Source organism: Pagrus major, chromosome 16 (genome assembly GCF_040436345.1).
Source record: "Pagrus major chromosome 16, Pma_NU_1.0".
Lineage (NCBI taxonomy): Eukaryota > Metazoa > Chordata > Actinopteri > Spariformes > Sparidae > Pagrus > Pagrus major.
In genome coordinates this window covers 1,479,238-1,501,737 of record NC_133230.1, presented here as the reverse complement: position 1 = coordinate 1,501,737, position 22,500 = coordinate 1,479,238, and the positions used below count along the sequence as shown (strand labels likewise).

At 43.7% G+C, this 22,500-nt stretch overlaps 1 protein-coding gene across 1 annotated transcript in view; it reads left to right on the top strand.

The window, feature by feature from the left end:
* The window catches only part of npas3 (neuronal PAS domain protein 3), a 263,350-nt gene that overhangs the window by 211,621 nt on the left and 29,229 nt on the right, over positions 1-22,500 (top strand). Inside the window, exon 6 of the mRNA XM_073483920.1 lies at positions 10,938-11,118. Within this exon, the coding sequence (XP_073340021.1) occupies positions 10,938-11,118 (181 nt within the window). The remainder of the gene's footprint in view (positions 1-10,937; positions 11,119-22,500) is intronic.

Sequence of the window (22,500 nt, the reverse complement as noted above, 5' to 3'; positions counted from 1 at the left end):
CTGTTTTTGTCACAACAAGCACCTGGAAATGTCCCGAGGTCTCCAGTGGTTTCACACTCAAACAGTGGTCAAATCCACCTTCATCGCATCCACCTCTAAATATGACAGAACAGCACAGCAGTATTTTGCATTACTTGCAGTCAGAACCTGTTTTTTGAGATCCATTCTGTCCTGAGTTAAGTTTAATATAAGTGCGAGGAGCTGAAGACGGGCCCGTTTTATTTCCAGCTGTATTAGCGGTCGATAAAACAACAAAGATGATTTTTATTCGCCTCTTTTCAGCCGACACTCTTGAAATCAGCACACTCCCTCGGTGTGAACAGATCTGGGTCCTTCAGCTGAGAAATGTTCAGAGCGGAGCCGCGGTATTAAAATGGCTGCTTACTGCCGGCTGTAAACGCTGCTGGAAAAATGAATGGAGGATATTTATAATAAATATACTTTTATTATGGCTGCAGGCTCGTATATTAGTGTTTAGTGGAGAGAGGATCCTCTCCCCCTCCCCCTCACTCTCTCTCGCCTTCTCTCTCGTCTTCTCTCTTCCTACCAAAACTCTCTTTATTTAAATTCACACTCACACTGGCTTCGCTCACTGAATCCAGCGGTGCCTCTGACCCAAGAAGCTTCTACAAATCATCGGTTCTGAGTACAAACGGGTCGGGCTGCAGACCAACACCCACCGGAAGTTAGCGCAGTCTGTCAGTGAGGCGTCTCTCCTCATTATTGTCTGTCACACAACAACAAGATGCTGGTTTTGAGTTAAAGTCCGTCATCACCCACTCAGCTGCACCGTCTGCAGATGTTTGTCTTCCTACAGAAAAGCAACGCAGCAGAAATACTGACTAATTAGCACGAAACACAAAGTTCAGCTGAGGCTGATGGGGAGATTTGCAGGTGTAGTTTTGCAAAACGTGTCGTATCAGCTTCACACTAAGATGACTTTACTGTCAAGGCGTGGACGGGTTGATGATGGTGAGATAGCTGACAAGCCAGAGACCACTGTTGGGACTGTGTTTCTGCATTTGTAAGCATGAAACCACTGGATGTTTTTGAGGAGACGTCCAGGCGTTTTCCAGCCGTCTGGCTATTTTTGACATAATAGAAGGACATTTCTGATGTTGAGACAATTCAGACATGTTTGTGGCAAGAAACCCAAAGCTGGTAAATGTCAGGATGTTTTTCAGCTCTGTTTGTGGCAACAAAACCAGATATCAGACGGTGGGCCATTTTCCAGATGTGTTGGTTATGAAATATTCTGATAGTCTTGACAAGACGCTGGGACATTTCCAGCCAGGTTTGTGGTGACAAAACCAGACTTTTAATGAGACACTGGGACATTTTCCAGATGTATTTGTGGCAACAAAACAGGACATTTTTGACATGATAGACGGACATTTGGTGTCATATTGGTGGAAACAGATCTGCATGTTTTTCACAAGATGTTCAGCCATGTTTGTGGCAAGAAAACCAGATTTTTAATGAGACATTGGGACTTTTCCAGCTTTATTTTGACAGGATAGAAGGACATTTCTAGTTGTGTTGGTGGAAACAAATCCACACATTTTTCACAAGATGTCGAGCCATGTTTGTGGCAAGAACACCAGAGCTGGTAAACATCTGGATGTTTGTCAGATGTGTTTGTGGCAACAAAAGTTGATATTTTTGACGACATGTTGGCACATTTTTCAGATGTGTTGGTTGTGAAGTATTCTGACAGTAATGACAAGACGCTGGGACATTTGATTTGTGGCGACAAAACCAGATTTTTAATGAGACATTGGGACATTTTCCAGCTGTATTTGTGGGTGTTTTTAAAGAGATGTGAGGACATTGTTGGCCAGATTTGCAGCAACAAAACCGGATATGTTTAATCAGCCATTGGCACATTTTCCAGATGTGTTGGTTGTGAAATATTCTGACAGTATTGACAAGACGCTGGGACATTTCCACAGATAGACAGAAGTTACATCACCGCGTCCTGTCCAAAAAAAAATTGATTACTTTGAAAGAATACTGTACTCGGCATCGTGTATACTGTACAGTTGTTCTACTTTTTAAAATTGTCATTTTTATGTAAACCAGACACACAAACATGACTTTAAACCACTTTAGGCGTTTGTCATCCACATGCATAAAGAAATGTGGCCTCAAGATTCACACACACTTAGTGTAACCTCCAGGGCTGTGTGTGTGTGTGTGTGTGTGTGTGTGTCTGTTTGCCTTTTTGCCCTAAGGACCTTTCTGTCTGATGGATGAGATTCAGCCTCGAGCACACACACACACACATGCACACACACACACACTGTATGAGTCATTAACACACTAAACAAATTAAATCTTCTCAATAAAAGGAATAAGCAGCGGTGGACGTATTAGCATGAGAAACACGATAAAAGTGCTCCTCCATTGTGTCCTTATCACACTCCCATAATGCACTGGGAGGCAGGGATTGGCCCCGGCGTTTGGACGTTCGACACCGGGCTTATCGGCGTCTGGGGCCCCTCACTCTAAACGTTCAAAGAGCGCCATTGTTGTGAGATTGCGGGAGAACAGAGGAGAGATTTTCGGGTTCTTAGAGCACTCAGTGGATTTTGTGAACGAGCGAGCGAGCTGGAGAATGAATGGCTGAAAGACAGAGAGAGAGAGAGACGACTGATTAGACAGATAAAAACTGAAAGAGGGACAGAGAGCAGACAAACAGATCAGCTGGTGGCCTAAATCTGTGTGTTGTGAGTCCATGCCGGTGTGCGTTTGTGTGTCACAATGATTTCATCGCATTTTGTTTCTCTCGGCATGAAATGTGGATGTTCGCTGTGTGTGTGCGTCTATAAACTCTCTAAACTGAAGATGTTTTTGAAGCCTCTCCTGTCCATCACTTCATTAGTCGGTCCGTCAGTCTTTCAGATATTCAACGTCCCAAAAGAAAAAGATTCACGTTTAAGTTCAGCTAACAGCCCGCTCCTTTGAATAAACTGTGTGATCGGCTCGCTAGCATGTTAGCTATTAGCTCAGCGGCCACAGCGGATCACCACTTGACCCTGAGGTCCAACACGTGAATCTTTCCAGCGTCTTGTGAGACAATGAGGATGGATTCTGATTAAAACTCGCTCCCGTCAGCCTCGGCTGTACTGATCCAGACCCGGGATGAAGCGGCTGGCTGATGATCGGACACGTTCAACAGATCGAACGCAAGCGTTGTTGTTCTGCGCTCTCTCAGCTCCTCTGAGCCCCTGCGTCTGCCCCTGGAAAACCCTGTTTACCCTCTGCCTGGAAATTTCCGCTGAACCGACACGCCGACATGAAGCCCTGCAGACTGACTTAAGCCTCTGTACAGTACCCAGAATGCACCTCACCTACACTCATCACTCCTGAGAGAGGCAGAGGGATCAGTTGTGCAAAAAAAGTGAAAGATGATGAACGACAAAACACCACGCAGGTGTGTGTGTGTGTGTGTGTGTGTGTGTGTGTGTGTGTGTGTTTCAGGTTTTGCTTTAACAAGTCAGCAGGTTGAAGAAGCTTGAATGATCAGGGACACTGAGACAGACGGTGTGTGTGTGTGTGTGTGTGTGTGTGTGTGTGTGTGTGTGTGTGTGTGTGTGTGTGTGTGTGTGTATTGATCTCGGTGAAGGATCTCTTACTTCCTGTCCTTCTCAGGGGGTTAACAACACACACACACACATATGCACACGCGCACACACACACACGCAGACGCTCTTCAGTGTCCAGTGATTTATGATAGATTTGAAAAGGTCTGTTTATCCCCTCACTCACTGACACACACACACACACACACACACACACACAGATGTTGATCCCACTGGTGCAGCTGTCTGTCAGTACAGCACTGACCGTGTTAAGCTGTCTGCAACAACCAGAATAAACATTAAAACTTTAAGTTTCTTTAAGTTCAGTTTTTAATTTCACTTTGTGACAGCCTTGTTTTAATATTTTGCTCATGTTTAGGCACAACAACCACCTGGTCAGTGTTCGAAAAACATCATGTCTGGCTTTGAATATCTGGTTCTGTCGCCACAAACACGGCTGGAAAACGTCCCGACGCCTCGTTAATAAATATCTGTAACGAGCTGCGACTCCACCACCATCGCCTCCACCTCTGGACATGAAAGTCAGCTCATATACATGTTGAGTAAACGTGATGTGAGACGCGTCAGAAACACAATAACTCTTTTCACCTGATCTGCATTTGTAACTTTGGACTTTTCCGTTAATTACTCAGAGAATAATGCATTGATCTTAAGGGGGACTGGTGTTTGGTTTGAGCTCTGCTGAGTGCCGCTCTCCATCTGTGTGAGAGCTTGATACACTCACAAGCACACACAGTTTTGTTTACGTTGTGTTGTTTGTATGCAGACGTGTTCACGGTGGAAACAGTCCACGATATACATTTTGTGCAGACAACTGAAGACATGATCAGATCTTTTTCTGGTTTTTCCCCGAGGTTTGTGGAAGGTTTAGCTTCCCTGAAGAAAATCGTACTTTTTAAATAAAGGAGTATTGAATTTCAAATGATTTTGGACGATTATTGTCACCAGAAGTCCACCACCACCACCTACAACCATTAGATCTGCGACAAATCCTTTAGTTTTACTCAAAAAATGTCTCGGATGCTCATCTTAAACCTCATAATGTTTGGGAAAACGCTGATTTCTGTTCATTTCCATCATGCAGAGTTATGTGGATAAAGTATAACTTGAGCTTTAGTCTCGGTCTGGACATACGAGTCTGTACATCGACGTACATCCTGCCGTGTGTTATTGAGCTGCGTTCAAGAGACGAAGGAGTGAATGTTTTTGTGTGTTATGCAGGTTGAAAGTGTAAACACAGTGTTGATGCCCTCTGCTGGCGTTCAGTCCAGAATAATCCTGGTTACTGTACACACGGAAAAATAAAGCAGATTTAAACATTAAACAGTATAAACAAACTTAAATGATGTATTAGTTCATCTCTCATATCTGCTCGCCTCTCTCACTGTGTGTGTGTGTGTGTGTGTGTGTGTGTGTGTGTGTGTGTGTGTGTGTGTGTGTGTGTGTGTGTGTGTGTGTGTGTGTGTGTGTGTGTGTGTGTGTCAGCCGGGCCCTGATAGATGGTGATTTATTAGGCAAAACAAAACACAGACCACTGAAAGCAATCACATCATCTGGACGAGACACACACACACACACACGCACACACACACACACACACACACACACACGCACACACACTGTGGCAAACAGTTCATAATGGACCGTTCATTTGTCATCCTCTGAGCTGTTGACAAGGAAAGTGTCCTGGATATGGGGACTGTGTGTGTGTGTGTGTGTGTGTGTGTGTGTGTGTGTGTGTGTGTGTGTGTTCATGCTACTCTACTGACAATAGAGATTCGCCCCCATTCATCTGACTGATAACACACTAGTGCTGTCAGCTGGAGACTCTATCCTCACACACACACACACACACACACACACACACACACACACACACACACGTTGAGTTATAATTGTGTGGAAACCTGTTTATTTTTCTACCGTACTGTAAACTGAAGTACAGTATTATACTGTTATTTTTCTAACCGTGCTGGTCATTTAATTTTACTTGACGTCATATTTTCCCAGAATGCATCGTGAACTGACTGCAATATACTGCATCGAGAAACAGTAACAACACTGTGAAAACAACATAAATCATTAACATTGTGTTCATTGCTCTCATACTTTACTTTGCTGCTGCGACACAAAACATTTTCACGCAGGAAATCAAATGTTGACCTTGTGTTTGACTCGTGTTCGTACGGTTTCTGAGGAGTCGGTCCGGCTGTGACGTTTTCTTTTATACCACGATGCTTCAGAGTGTTCAGTAGATTTCAGGAAGCTTCTCAAACGTTTCTGTTCGTCATCTGGAGAGGAAGTAAAGTTACCGTGCAGAGTTTTGTGCTCGCGTCCGTCGTCTCTCCTCGCTCCTCTAACAGAGGCCGACGCCCCATGAATCATTAACAGCGGAGTAATTATGCACTATCAAACTTGGAATATTACCCCACTTAGCTAATGTTTAATGCTGTAATTAATTCTGAACCCTGCGAGCCAACATCAATTTATTTGATTAGTACTTTACAAAGTCACACAGAGGTTTTTTACTGTTTTGAGGTGTGTGTGTGTGTGTGTGTGTGTGTGTGTGTGTGTGTGTGGCTTTAAAATGTTTCCATATTAATTAAAGTGTGATCCAGAGGGTGAGAAGCTGATTAATGGGAATTCAACGCTTCAGTTTTCATGTCTTTTATTTGCTGTTGTTCTCCTTCACAATAAGACAAAAGAGGTTCCTGTTTTTATTTCACATATTGTTTTATTTAGTTTAACAGATTCCTCAAACTGGACATAATGTACCGAATCAGCTGAGTCGGCGATCGACTCAGTGACCACGTACAGTTAGTAATTAAAGGAGCACGCTGTAGTTTTGGGGAAGAAGAGAAAGATCTTCATTGATTTTTTTTTGTCTGCCTCTTTGTTTTCATGACTGAATAAACTGAATAAACAAACTGAGCTCAAAGGACGACACAATTTATACTGCTTTACTTTGTTTATATGTGGCGGACCCTGCCACATATAAACTTTTTACTCTGATACTCAACAAGCTGAATCAGGACTTCTACTTTTTGTACACAAGTGTCATGGTTCATGGATGTTAAGCTATACAACCATAGAGGAAACTTATTTTGGTGTTTTCTCTCTTTCCTTTGTCGACTGTTGTGTTTTAAATAAAGGTTGAAACCCGCTGAACAGTCTCAGTGATGTAACATTTGCACTGCAGTAATTACAGCTGACAGCAGCCTCCTCTAACAAACACACATCCTAAAATATGGAGTAGAGACTGATAAGAGAGGCAGGACGGATATCAACACACACACACACACTTTGATTCACACCAACACACTCGCTTTACATTCACTCACATTCACAAACTCTCTCTCTCTCCCTGTCGGACGTGTTATCGCCGTCACTCTTATTGTCTTTTGTCACTCGATGTCCTTGTCTCGGAGGACGAGTGAAGCGATAACGCCGTCGTTTCTGTTGTGTTTTAATAAGTTTTATCTGAAGACTTTAAACAGACAAACAACGTCAAAACCGAACCTGACGGGACTGTTGAGTTTTCAGCGCGGAGGTCATTCGGCCGCTTCTCAGCCGCAGATATCAACGATGTTTTAGTAGGAGTAATCGATTACTGAGGAACTTCCTGCATCCAATTTGTGTCCCATCAACATTTCTCTCATAGTCTACGCTTTAATTTCTCCAAACATGTCCGTCCTTCGAACGTCCTCAGAATATTTCCCAGTATTTGACGAGCTTGAACCTCAAAAAGAACAAACAAAACATTATAATGCTATTAAATGACTTGGCCAACCTCTGCGTAGAAGACTGGAAGGATAACATGATGTATAGAGGCTGTGGCTGCCAAGGTTTGGTGGCTGATTTTAAAAACTCTCAGGTCGCCACACATCTTCAACATCTTCAACATCTTCAACATGTGTTTGGTGAAAAACAGACTCTGGCACAAACTGAGCGTGTTCAATCAGAGTCACGTTATCTGCCAACAAAACATATTGGACCATGGAGGCAGTGATGCAGGAGCACGCTGACAAATGTGCCGAGTCTTAATCGTGTGACGCAGCCTTACAGTGATAGTTGTGGTGTTTTGATGTGGGGGTTGTGTGACATCACGACAGCAAGATGGATTTAAGCCTCCCAAAGGAAGGCACACCTGTATTTTGAACATTTTTAGTGCTTTACATTGCCGTCAGACAGCCACTGACAGTCCGACCCAAACAGCTGAACTGCTGCGTGATGCAGTTCCCGGCGTAGAAATACGGACGCTCTACAGTTGAGGGAAAGTAGTGCCAAAGGAAAGGGCTGTCTGACGATTATCAGGTTGGATATTCAGGATTTTCTGATTTTTCTGTCAGATCGCCGACTACTTTGCAGCATCCTCTCACACAATGTCCCGCCCACAACAATATCTGATTGGTAACAAGTCACAAATAAACATTAAACGTATAAATAAACGTTTATTCCATCACCCGTTGTTGTTCTTCCTTGATTTCTAATAATCAGTATCAAAATGGGCCCTTAAAAAGCCAAATCAATCGACTTACCCCAAAAATCCGTGTCCGGTCCGTGTCCGGTCCGTGTCTGGTCCACCACAGAAGTTGCGTTGCGTATCTCCATTGCAGCTCCGGCTGTCTGGACTCTTCCACCGCAGATACGTAAGGCTTCTACATTAAAACATCCGGTTAATTTTCAGAATAAAACACAGAACAAAAATCTAGTCCACCCTTCTTCTTCTACTCCTTCGATCGGGAACACTGAACACTTGTTGTTGTGTTTATAACACGTACATGTATAATTGCGATGGCGCGTGATTCTGTAATTACCGCGGGAACTCGGTCTCTAAAGCCTCTCCGGCTGTCTGGCCGTGCCGCACTCAGAACACAGCCGGTGGTTGCTGACGGATGAAGGGATCACGTCGCTCTGCAACGCACATGCAACCAGTGGTGTTCTGGAGTTAGACAGCAAGACTCGTCGCTACACACAGCAGCTTCAAAAACAACTGAAGAAATATCACCACTTTTATTGCTCACTTGTTAACTTGCATGTCAGCTGCATTCATCCCTGTGCTCTTAACTGGAGTTAATTTCTTTTCTGTGATGAATTTCCAGCTCAAATCATCACTTTCGCTTTCGATCCCGTCTCTTTTCAGGGCTTGAACTTCAACCCATAACTTCATTTAGTGCTGACACTTCAGAACAACACACATCAGAGGTGTGTAAACTGATGCTAACGCTCCATGACAACACTGATGTATGTAACTGGAGCTTTAACTTCTTGTAGCATGTCGCTAACAAGTGTAGCTCAGTCTCACAGGAAGTTGTGTTTTCTTGATTGGACGGTACAGTAATGAGCTCGCTGCCGGTCTGCTGTGTGATAATTCTCTTAAAGTGTCGTCGCAGTGACTTTCTGAATGTCTAATTCCTTCTCTGCATTGTTCCCTCAGTGTAATTAGCTCCGCCGGTGACTTTATGTAAAATAGTTTGTGCCAAGTTTTAATTGATTAAAAGTCGGCGTGTTATTTCGAGGAAGAACAATGTAGATCCAATTAGCACTGTAACGTGTAAACATGAACACTAACTCCCATGGTGCACCAGGGTCTGCGTGCCTCTCAGTGTGTGTGTGTGTGTGTGTGTGTGTGTGTTTGTGTGTGTGTGTGTGTGTGTGATTCAGTGATCAGTCTCATTTCTTAATCATCACTTTCTGCTCCAGATGAGACTTTATGAGGGGACTAAATTGCCTTAAAGGGATTTCTTATTAAAGGGATTACACCCATGTAATCCCCTTAGTCCCAGTGGACCCCCAAAAACCTGAACACACACACAAACACACACACACTCATACAGTACATAACCAGATTAGCATGTGGAAATAAATGTGCACAATGTTTTTGTTACGCTACAAATGAAAACACACGTGTTAAACGACGGCGCACATCAGTCACGTGACCCCGTTGAAAATTGTGTGTATGTGCTCGTTACACAAAAAGTGTGTGTGTTTATAACCTTGACATGAATCAGTTTGTGCATGGTGTGTGTGTGTGTGTGTGTGTGTGTGTGTGTGTGTGAGCGTAGCGTAACGCTGTGTTTTTGGCGGCGCTCCCTCGTCTCATCCCCAATTAACGAAGACAAATCCGCTTCTATCTCCGCTAATGAGAGTCTTTAAGGTGAAGGGACTCTGTATTTATTTAATAAGAAGAAGCTTATTTATTCCATTTCCATGAGAAAGAAAAGCCGCCGCTGATTCGCTGGGGGACGGATTAGAGGAAGAGGAGGAGGAGGAGGAGGAGGAGGAGGAGGAGGAGGAGGAGGAGGGAAAGAATGAGAACGAGCTGGACGGAGAAGGAGGAGGAAGATGGTGGTGAGGCAGAGAAACAGGTTACAGAAGTGGGAAAGGAGGATGATAAAAGAGAGACGAGGAGTGAGTGAGGGTAGAGTAAACCAGGAGGAGGAAGAGGAGGGAGGAGAAGATGAAAAGTTAAAGAGTCGGAAAACGGCTAGAACTGACGGCAGCATTTAAACTTTTGGGATCAACATGAAATACAAACTAGTACATTTCAAGCATAACCCGTCACAAAAGTCTCAGCAAAACATGTTGTGAATGAACATAATTGAGAATGTGTTTGAATTCAGCCTCCGACTGAACTCAGCACTCAGCAGAGACTCTGGTTCTGGTTCTGGTTCTCTGTCTCCTCTCTGTAACGTTACATTCATGAAGTAAAGTACATTTCCCCTCCAGCTCCAGTCAGCAGTCAACATTACAGAACAGAAACACCCGACGATGGAGGTCATCTCCGGATCGCTGCTGCAGTCAGGCTGATAAACAGGAGTGAAGAAAAATCCACTTTTCAATCCCAGAAGTTAGAAAGTAATCTCTGAGCTCTCCTCCTGTGTATGTAGTTTCCTTAAACTCCTTTTCCTTTGCCAGTAAACAAGTTTGCCTTTCTGTTTTTGTTTTTCTGGTGTGTTGCGTTCAATGTCAGGAACGCACTGGAAACCGGGAAACCATTGAAAGCAGCATGAAAGCCAGTGACAATGTTACGATGGTTACTTTTTTATATCTTGTACTCGTCTCTCCTTCAGTCTCAGTGCCGATTGAACGACGTTCGAGCGCAGAGATGGATTTAAAATTATTTAAGTGCCGACATCTGTAACTCCGACGTCCAAAATTACTGTCCGCCCAGGTTTCATTTTCCTATCTGTGCTGTTTGGCTCTGCAAATGCATCCTTTCCAAAAGACAAATGTCAGATTTCAGTGGGTGTTAGTGTTTTTTTTTTGTCCAGTTTAAAAGGAGGATAAATAAAGGATGGAGGATGAGTACCTGTGTCTTTCTCTCTGCAGGTGGAGCTGACTGGCAGCAGTGTCTTTGACTACATCCACCCCGGCGATCACGTGGAGATGGCGGAGCAGCTCGGCATGAAGCTTCCTCCGGGCAGAGGGATGTCTCTGTCCCAGGGAGCCGTCAACGAAGACGGGGCGTCCTCGGCTTCCTCGTCGTCGCACTCTGAGACGCCCGAACCAGGTATTAAACGAGGGGAGGAGGGCGGGCGGGAGTCTTTTTGCCTACAGGGGAACCAAGATCAAAATCTAAGATGTGAGAAAAGAAGAGATACTAGACGAGAGTGGATGGAGGATGGAAGGTTATTTCTATCTTGTGAATTCGAGCCGTCAGGTTGCTTGGTGGATGTTTGTAAGCTAAGCTAACTGTAGCTTCAGATTTACAGCACAGGTTTTTGCATCTAATTAAGCTCAAAGCTATTGTGTGTATCTCTGTATATTCCTCTGAATGAAACCACTTTGATTTAGATGTTTCACTCTCTCACCTCGATGCCCTCTCCCCCTCACTCGTTCCCCAAATTTCCCAGCATCCCCTGCTGCAAGTTTGAATATAATTAGCGCGCCACATTGTGAAGCCGTCGCTGCTGTAAACTGTAAAAGGACACAGTCCTCACTGGGATTCTTTGCATCGCCATTTTTTCTCTCCCTCCATCTTTTTTCATCCCTCCATCCTCTCCTGCACCACATGTTCAAGCCTTTTACCTTCCAAATGCTTTTCATTGTGCTCCTCTCTCTCTCTCTCTCTCTCTCTCTCTCTCTCTCTCTCATGCTGATGATAATTTAAGTATTAGGGGAAAATCCATTTATAAATTAAACAAAATGACTTGATATCCATCGAGTCCCTTAGTTCATCAGCCTGTTCAAACAAGGAGGGGAAGATTGGCTTCGCGGCGGCCGGGGTCTTCGGAGACGGCACGGTAATTAGATCTGCCGCGGATTTATTCTTGGCTGATTGGTGCTGCTGATGGTTGAGGGGGGGGGCTTTAAATTAATTGGAGTTCCACATTTGAGGTTTTTTGTTCTTTTTTTTTTTGTCTTTGACTTTCTGCAAACCTCTAACCGAGCCTCCCCACGCACCAAACCAAAGATGGAGAGGATGTGAGGACATATGTGTGGTCGTCAATGTCAATTTGTCTGGAGAGACAGAAGGAGGATCTGAAACATGGACGGGTGTTTCCCCAACGCTAATTTGCCCTAAAGATAGAAAGATATGAAGACGTTGAAGAATAAAAAACGGGGAGAGAAAAGGGTTTATATGGATGTCTGAGTGATTCCCAAAGTTAATTTGACCAGAGAGAGAAAAAGAGCAAAAAAGAAATAAGGAGGAGGAGGAGAGGAGGACAAAGGTGTTTGTTCTCCCATGTTAATTTGTCTGGAGAGGAAGAGAGAGAAATGTGAAGAAAGAGAAAAGCGAGGCCGGGGATGTAGGGACGTGTTTGAATGTGCATGAGTGCTTAGCAATGTTAATTTGACCAGAGAAGAAGAGAGAAGAGGGAGGAGGAGGTTTCAGACGGACATGTATGAATGTGAAGGAGTGATCCCCGATGATAATGTGACCGGAGAGAGAGGGGAAGACGGAGGATTAAGATTCATGTATGTGTTCTTTAATGTTAATTTGTCCGGCGGAGGAGGAGGACGAGGAGGGCTGGTATGAATTTGTATGAGTGTTTCCCAGGAGGAGGCGGGGCTTATATCAGGTGTCCAGGGTAACAAGTCAGCTCAACGCGAGACGATCTGTTTAAAGTCTTCGATCGACGTGAAGCTCTTCTGATTGAATCGTCAGCACAGTGAGATACTGAAGAACCACAGACGTGCAGACTGAAACGAGCCCTACGTTACAAAGTGAAAGGGTGTCGGCGTGTTGTTTCAGGCGCTGAGAGTCCAGTTTGAGTCATGAGGAGGAAACAGAAAATATTGGTTTTCTTCTTGCCAGAAAAGTCGATAAAAGCGCCCATAAAACATGTGAGTTAAACGTCATTTGAAGTTTTACTGGCGCTCTGTAATCACGGCGGTTTATTATGTCCTCGTATTCTGCAAAGGTCGACGGGAAGATTAGCGCCACCGACTGTTTATCTCGATGAACCAACTCTGAATCATCACATAACAGAAGTGGATGGATACGTGCATTAATCCAGCCTGTTGTCACCCCTCACGCGTCAAATACGGCCTGTATTAAAATACCTGTATAAGAATATATGAATATAAAAATATGTACACGTTTCTCTACACCTGCTTATATGTGAGCACCACAAGAAGTAAATTGTTGAAACGGTTGCTTGCTTTTATTTTTTATTTAGATTCTGTTTTCTCTTACCTTAACTTCCCAGCATCCTCCACTCCAGACGATGAGTAATGCATTTCCAGAGGCGCCTTCGTCATTAGTTTTCATTCCAGTCGATACCTGGCGAACACCACGCCTGCTAACGTGTCCGGCTCAGCTTTTCCATTTGTTTACATCGTCGTTCCTCCTCCTCCTCCTTCTTCTTCTTCTCTTCCTCCTTGAGGCGTCTTTGTTTCTTTCGTCCTCCTTCTCCAGCACTCCTCCGTTCATCACCTGCCTCCTCCTCCGTGCACGAGGGAGTCTCGATCGATCTCTGCTGACTTTGTTTCTCTGTGAGGTTTTACACTCCGGGCTCCGCTGCATCCTTCCATATGCTAATGGTTTATAGTGAGCTGGTTTTACGGCTGTTTGCTGCGTTTTTCTACCTGGTAACTTTATCTGGAGGACATAAAATCATTTACAGGGTTGAGTCGTATGATTTCTGACAGTTTCAAATAAACAGGTGTAAAAGTAAGAAAGTAGAGCCTTTTCACAACGATGTAGGAAACATGATGGAAAAACCGAAAGTGCAGCATGCTGAGAAATCCAAAGTTGGAGCTGCTGCATCCATCACTGGACTGTTCAGTGGAGGGTTAAGTGAACAATTGTCGTGTTTGATAAACTCCATCCATCAGAACTCCAGCAGGTTCAAACAAGCACAAAGTTGCTTCACTTCCACATAAAGTTCATCAGCCTGAATCTGATTTTTCTTGAGTTAATAACTGATCCCTCGCCGGCTGCTCTGTCATAATATATCAGACAGCTGACCCCATCTTTTTAATTACACTCACGCTCATAAAGTATTGAAATTGGAGTTAAAATATGAGCTGACCTTGGCAGAGAGAGATCTTCCCTTGAAGCTCGGCGCTGCTTTCAACACCCCTCTTGCACTTAAAGAGAGTCATCTTTAAAAGCACATGACGCAATTTGACTAATATCAGTCAAACTGAGGCTGAGAGGCTGCACGTCGCCGACCGTTCTGAAGGCTGAGTGGATGAAAATTATTACTCATGAGTGTAATTCAGAGTCTGAGTGAGAGGAGGGAAACTCTCCTGCTGCTCACTTCAGCGTCTTCATTACATATCTTCAGTTCAGGGTCGCAGGAACATTCAGATCTCAGATCTGGGTGTTGACTTTGACCTTTGACCTCCTCACTCAAGGTGGCTTGACTGAGGAGGTCGCTCAAGCCACCTGAAAACTCTGTCGGCGAGAAGTATTCACGGGTTTTTGCATTTCGCAAACTGATTTATGGCTGCCAAAAGTTTATATATTTTTGGACATAAACCATCTAATTTGAGTTTTTGCAAGATTTTAGCTGTGAACTGAAAGTTTTACATTTCCTGCAACATTTTCACAATTATTCTATTTGTCACTAAGGTTTTTTAACATTTAACGTGCGAGATATCCGCAAACAATCGAGCAGTTAGTTAAATCCTTGTCTTCTGTTGCTTCCTCCCAATCAAAAGTGTCACTTTGTGAGATGGATAAAAGAAGGTTTTTATGAAACGAGCTGAAACCAAAGAAATGGTGCGATGCATGTGTTCTGACGGGCCATCGTTCTGAAACCCCAAAAGTCCCAAAAAATGTCCCACTGGACCAGAATCCCATTTGTCTGACAGCCCATCATTCAACAAACACGCCATCATTCACGATGTTCGCCATGTGTCTATTATTGTTACAATGACAATGAAGGTCACCTCCCTTCTTCATGCATGTCCGAATATACTAATATAAGATGTTAAACGCAAAAAACTCACAAAACTAATGGGTAGTACTAAAATCAGTGTCCATGTTTTACACATGACAAACTGAGAACGAGGTAATACCATGAGTTTTTCAGCACACTGACAAACTGAGCCCCAGACGTATTAAGTAAACTGTCGTCAGCATACAGTGTGAGATTACGATATCAACAAATGTTGTTTACAACAAAAATATAATGTCATGTTAATCAAATTAAATATTTTGATCCAGCGTGCCAGATCCTCAAACGTCTTCTGATCGCCCGCCAAACTTTACTGAACCAAAATTCTCACGTGACCTCATGGGGAAGCAGACGTAAACAAAATGGAGATTAGCATGGTGCAACAACTCGCTGTGATGTGTTGCACTGAGAACAAAACAAAAGCAGAAGATTAACGAGTCTGGATGAGTCGGGAGAAGTGGTCAATGTGGTTTTTTTTATTGTTTAGGGAGAACTGGATGCTAGCTAATGTTAGCTTCAAGGGCTAGAATGTTTACCGTTGTTTGGCAGCACCGTCAGCTGCTCCGGGAGTCCTCTCTTTTTCGGATGTTGTGTTCTGGCTCGGAAAGTACGAATGTAATCATCCAGATCTTAGATCGTAAATATCAAACGTGTTTCAATGGCAGCAGCGATGATTCTGTGAGCGGTTCAGGAGGCTTCAGACTGGATCTGTAAACCCGTCACAGAAAAACATGCCAGCATCGATAAATCATTGAGGTTAAAGGCATAAAGTTTGGACAATTCTTGATTCCTTGCTTGTTTGGTTAATTTCTCAAAAACTTGGCTCATCAAAGCAGCACTGTCTCCATCTTGAATGACGATGACGCCATGTGTTTTTTGCATTTAGCATGTCTGATGTCAAAGTGATTTTTGAACTCACCAAGAGGGCGACATTTCAAAAACCCTCCTTCCTCACAACTGCATGACCACACGATGATGACACCTTTGACAGAAATATGAGTTTTTTACATTTCCTCATTTCCTTTGTCCCCTCTTATCTGAACTCTTTGTTCTCTGCTGCTTTAATGATCTGTTTGCCTTCAGGTTTCAACACACTTCAGACTTTGTTTGAATACACAGAGTAAAGGCCGAATATGTTCACGCTTACAACATGTTTCTGTCATGAAAAAAATCAAAAGACAACCTCCTGAATCCATGAAATTAATCTCAGTATTTCTCTCTTTTCCTGTCAAACATCTCCAACTTTTCTATCTCGAGTTAAACTTCTGATGATGGTCTTAACGGACCGAGCAGCACCTGCAGTGTTTCGCCTGCTGCCTGCACGTAATTGCGTTCACATTCACGCCGTCACACAGAAAAGCTCCGAGTTAATTGAGTATTTATTTCAATTTTCTCTCATCAGGGAGAAAAATTTGTTAGAAAAACACCCAAATTTCAAAGTCCTCCTGGAAGTAACAGTAATTCTGCCCTCCAGGAAAACACCATAAGTTCTCCATTATTAGCTCCTTGCAGTCTAATTGTCCGCGGCGTCCCCTTATTTCAACATCATAAGTCTTTGATTATTGTTGCTAATTACGCTATTAGCACAATGGAGGGGAATAATTCGTCATAATCGCTCACATTTATCATAATTACCCAAGTTTACAGTCACCTACGTTTAATGTCATTTAGAGCGGCCATCGGCAGCGGCTGCTGCCCAAGGACAAACTCACTGTGTGTGTGTGTGTGTGTGTGTGTGTGTGTGTGTGTGTGTGTGTGTGTGTGTGTGTGTGTGTGGTGCAGTGGTGAAGCGTGTTTGTATTTGCATTTGAAATGTCACTTGGACTCCAGGACAGAAGGCAAAGGTCAGACCTGGCAGTACACACACACACTGTCTTACAGTATACACTCTCTCGGTGTTTGATCGTCCTTTCATCAAATAATTTAAGTCCTAAAGAATAAAATTCATCATTATTTCACAAACTGTTTTTTTCTATTAACGTATAGTTGAAATCACCTTCACAAAGGTGCTTTTGTTTTTATGGAAACAAAAAAAGATTGTACGCTCGCTTGAAGTGTTTTTTGTCTTTTGTGAATCAGAGTTAATGCACAAAACGTTTGATGGAATAAACTCTGACGTAGTGAACATTCAGCTCACGTGACTGATCAGCTGTTTCCTGTCTGCATTATAATCAATGCATGTCTTCATCGTCTCCGGACAGCGTGCAACACGGCCGATGCTAGCTGACATGCAAGAACAATTACACCGACAGTAATCCCAGAAGACCTCTCTGCATCCTGTCTCCTGGTTCGTTTACCTCCAGCCTCTGTTTACTTCAGTAGCCACGTAGCCTACACCGCTAACCCTCTGACCAAATCACACTTTATGTAGCCGAGTTAATTCGCTCAAAACAGTTTATGGAAACACACCAGATTCACATTTTGATTTTTTTGCAAGCTTTCAAAAGTTCGCTTCAAATTCGCTTGACATTTTCTGGAAACACGGCTAATCAGAGGACTGTAGCTGTGTTCCTGCTCCTGTAAAGAAAACACACGACGGTAACATGACGTGAATCCTTCGGCAACACGTGGAGAGTCGTCGTGCAGCTGTTCGAGTGTTTCCTGGAACATAAAGCGCCTCAGTCTCTTTGTCAGACCTGCTGAATGATTTCCATACAGCAGATCCTCTCGACTCGCTCGCACTGGGAGAATTAGTCACAATGGATTTAGTGAAAGTGCTCAAATTAATTAAATCAGGGTCATGAGTGTTTTTTAAAGAAAAGCAATAAAACCACTTGAGGCAAACAAAGAACTTTTCAGAGACGGAGGATTATTACTAAAGCAAAATTATCCGTTTGGTTAAGTTTTATTAAACTGCCGCCCGCCCGCCGCCGCTCTAAATGGAATCTTTAGAGTACACAATAGCCAATCACAGGCCATTATTATTAGAGTTTTCTAATTAGGCTCCTTAACGAGGACGGGGCTGTTTACAATGGGAGCCGGAGCTGCTCAGATAACGGCGGCAGAGGACAGGGCGACTCCGGACGGCAAATAAAGCGCTCCTCTCTGCTATCTGTCTGTCACCACGGCGATAACACGGGAACTTCTCAAGGTCCAAGACTCAACTTTTAATTTGTGTGTGTGTGTGTGTGTGTGTGTGTGTCTGTGTGTGTGTGCTCAAGCCAACAAAGTTTAAAGAGGAGGACGGTGTGTTTGATGTGATGAAGAGGTGTGTGTGTGTGTGTGTGTGTGTGTGTGTGTGTGTGTGTGTGTTTAAGTTTTAACACGACAGACAGAGAAAAGACTTTTTAAAAGACGATGTGATTGGATGGTAAAAGAAAGGAAGGAAGGAAAACAGGAAGGTGACGGAAGGGACAGGAAGTAGAAGAGTAACTAAGAAAAATAAAGATGTTTATGGCACAAGAAAACAATTAATACAATAATATATATTCTGCATATTGAGTACTTTTACTTTTAGTACTTTAAGTTTATTTGAAAAGAAAGAAAGAAAGAAAAAAGGAAAGAGAAAGAAGGAAACACAGGGAAGGAAGGAAGGAAGGAAATAAAGAAGGAAGGAAGGGAGAAAGAAGGAAGGAAAGAAGGAAACACAGAGGGAAGGAAGGAAGGAACATTCTCCAAATACAAATTTCTTGTGTTCGCTTCATTCCCGCGGCGCCTTTTCCCTTCACGTCGTTGACTTTGTGATGTAGACGTGTCAATAATTCACCTGGCGTTCGGCCTGATGCCTCAGTAGTGTTTTTATCTTCTGATGCTCGTCTGGCGATCAGAGCCGACGGCGGCGTCTCCTCCTCAAACTCAGTAAAAGTCTGATGGTGTGAGGCGACGTGTGCGTCTGTTCCGTCTGATCAGAGACAATAAGTCGTAGTTTGTGTTCATCAGAAGCCGGAGCGGCTCTTCACAGACGTGTTTGTGAAACCAGTTAGCAGCTCGATGAACACGGCCGCCGCGTCTATTCCTCCTCACGCCTTCCTCTGATTACGGATGCTAATCTGCTCAGTCCATCCATCTGTCCCTCTCTCCGCCGCCGCCTGGATTCAATTACACCCAACACACTCCTCGCTCTGTTATCCTCGCCCTCTCTGTTTCTTCTTCGTCCCTATTCTTCTTCTTCTTGTGTTTTTTTTTTTTTCCATACTTCCCTTTCTTGTTTGGTCGTCTTTTATCTGGGGACGCCGCTGTCGTCTCGCCAAACACGAACCGAGAGGCCACAAGAGAGAGAGAGAGAGAGAGAGAAATTAAAAGAGAGGAAATAAGGACTTGGAGAAACAAAGGACGAAGAGCGAGCGATGGAGATGAAAACTAAATCGAACAGAGAGAGAGTGGAGGTGTGATGGACTGCGGCCATTTATTAAAAGTTTGAATATTCAGATGTAGTCGAGCTTCCTGTCACTGAACCACCGACACCCAGAGGGAAACTTCTCCTCCTTCTTAAGCTAAATCATGTCCGTTAACGAAGGACCGCCTCCTCTGTGAACTGACCACAACATCACCAGACTCCCTTTACAAATCATGCAATTTTAGGAGTTGTCGCGTGAGAAGAAAATAAAACAAACTTTGTGAAACCGCCACAGCAAAATTCTCAATCATTGGTGCCTTCTTGTACATTCGGCCATACCGGCCCGTCTGCTTGTGATCGGATCAGCCAGAATATTGACACCAAATGTGAGCAGCCTCTGTGTTGCATTGTGGGTAATGTAGGCTCCAGAGAGATCCCGTTGTGTTTGCCGTTAGCTTCAGTGTTTGTCTTGTGATCGAGGTGTTTTCAGAGTAAATGCCACACGAGGAGCCGCCGGACGCTGCGTTCAGGCGCCCGTCCTCTCTGCGGGAAATCTGATATTTGTGATATTTGTTGTGTTTGTTTATATTTACGTTGTTTTTTTCTCTCTGATGTGTTGGAGACTAACAGCTGTGGATTTATCTGTGTGTGTGTTTGCGAGACTGTTTTCTTTTATCATTTCCTTTTTACCTTTCTTGTGTTTTTTATTTCCTTATTTTTCTTTTGTTTTCTGCTTTTTCAATATTATCTGTTTTATTTGAAGTTTATTTTCTGTGGTGTTTTATTTTACCTTCATGTTTTTCTAAATGATTTCATTTCTTTAAATGAGCTGTCATCTTTCCTCTCAGTTGTTTGATTTCACATTTTATTTTCTTTCATTTCGATGTGATTTGTTTCTCATTACCTCAAATCTTTCAGTGTTTCACATCCAAAAACTCAGATAAATGTTTTGTCGGTCTGCAAAGAGCTGCTTAGATGTTAGCATCTTGCTACATCTGATGAGTGAGGTGATGAAAGAGGCAGCTCAGTCCAGAAGTCCAGTTTGTAGCTCGCAGATATCTGACAAAGACCAACTTTTATATATATTTTATAATATTATCTTATATGAAGTTAAGACAGATTAACAACAGATTTCCCATAATGCAACTCACTTATCTCTTCTCGTTAGAGCCTTGCTTCTTGGTAAACCGAGTTGGGAAGTGGTTCTTCTGACTTGTGGGAGCGACATGGACGCTCAGAGCGTTTAAACAACACGTTGAGTGACAAGGAAGAGCAAAGGAAACAATATAATACAACAATACTATGTTTACTTTCTTCCACCATGTGTCAGCGTCACGTGACGACAACTCGACAACCCGAGTACCGAAACTTTCTCTGACTTTCCGAGATCTTGAGCGTTCAGGTGAATTTTCCAAGTCAGAAACATGTTGAACGGCAATTTCCAACGCAGCCTTGCTGTCATATATTCACAGTGTCCAGTCCAGAGAGATAACCATTTTAAATTCCCTGTTAGCGCTGTTACACGGGTCAGAAAACCCACTAACATTTACAACATTTACATGCTAATGTTGGTGAAAAAATGATATTTCCCTCTGAAACTCCTTTCTCTCACTTTTTTTTCCTTTGTCTTCTTCTCTATTTCTACACCTCCTTCCACTTTCTGTCCTTTAATCACGTCTCTCTCTCTCTCTGGAAGTAATTATGCAGGTTGCAGATACAGACAATTACTTATTATCTTTCCATTATGTATGTATGTGTGTTAGTGTGTGTCTGAGTGAGTGAGTGAGTGAGTGTGTGTGTGTGTGTGAGACCTCTGACCTCATTCAAAACAAAGACGAGCTGTCAGTCTCGTCGTCCGTATCAGAGAAAACAAATTGTCTTTTCATTTACTCTCCTCGTCTCGCTCTCCGTCGTCCCTCCCCTCATCACTCGTCGTCGCTTCCCTTCGTGGCCAAAAGTATGTGGACGCCTCGACCACCATATGTGACGGTGTACGTTAAAACTGCGTCCACATACTTTTGGCCGTACCCTTCTTTCTCCATCTCTACTCCTGCCCCTTCTTTTATTCTCTTTCCCTCCGTCTTCTTTTCATTTCCCAAAAGAGGAAGAGGAGAAGCTAAAGACAGCTTAGAAAAGTCTTAAGAGTCCCATCACAGGAGAAGAGAGGCGGGGGAGACGGGGGGGAGGAAGATGAGCTGGAGGAGGGGGGGAGGCGTCTCTGCGGAGGAAAGACAGGAGGAGGAAGAGGAGAGAAAGAAAGAAAGACGAAGCCGGGATCAAGGCGTCTCCAGACTATTAGAGCGCTGTTTGATTTGAGCTCATTGTCCTGATAAGACCGTCAAAATAAAAGTCCTTTTATATCACTGCAGAGAGGGGGGGGGAGGAGGAGGGGGGAGGAGGAAGTGATGATGGCAGAGGGGAGAGAAGGTGAGGAGGAGGAGGAGAAGAGGAGGAGGAGGAGGAGGAGTGGTTTTTACCTTTCTTTACCTTTGGTTCCCAGGCTGTTGCATTGTGGGAAAAGGCTTTGAGGAAATCTACCATCTCACACACACACACACACACACACACACACACACACTGTACTTTTGTGTGAAAAAGTAAAACGTGTGTGTGTGTGTGTGTGTGTGTGTGTGTGTGTGTGTGTGATGAATTATACTGTCTGTCTTTTATTTATTATTTTTACTTTTATTTCGTTTTATTTTGTAAAATTGCTCACCTCCTCTTCCTCCTCTGTACTCTTCTCCTTCCATCTTCTTCCACCTTCCTGTTCTCCTCCTCTTTCTTCCTCCTCTTCTTCGTACCTGTACCTTCTCCTCCTCCACCTGTTTGTCCTCCTCTTGTTCTTCTCTCCTTTTTCACCATTTCTCCTCCTCCTCTTCCCCCTCTTCCTCTTCCACCTTCCTTCCTTCCCTCCTCTTCCCCTTCCTCATCAGCCTGCCTCCCTCTCCTCCTCCTCCACCTCCTCATGTCCCTCCTCCTGTATCCTCTCCCTCCTGTATCTCCTCCTCCTCCACCACCTGTTTGTTTCTTCTCTTCTTTCCCTCCTTCTTCTTCACTTCCTTTTTCACCATATTTCCTCCCCCTGTTCGTCTTCTTCTTTCTACCTGTACCTCCTCCTCCACCTTCAGTAAACCAAAAAATTATCACTTGGGCTTTTCTCCCTGACACAATTTGTCAAATCCCGGCTGATAGGAAACACACTCTATTCATAAGGCGAGTCTCGCCTCCTCCCCCGTCCTCCCCCGCCTCCTCCCCCGTCCTCCCC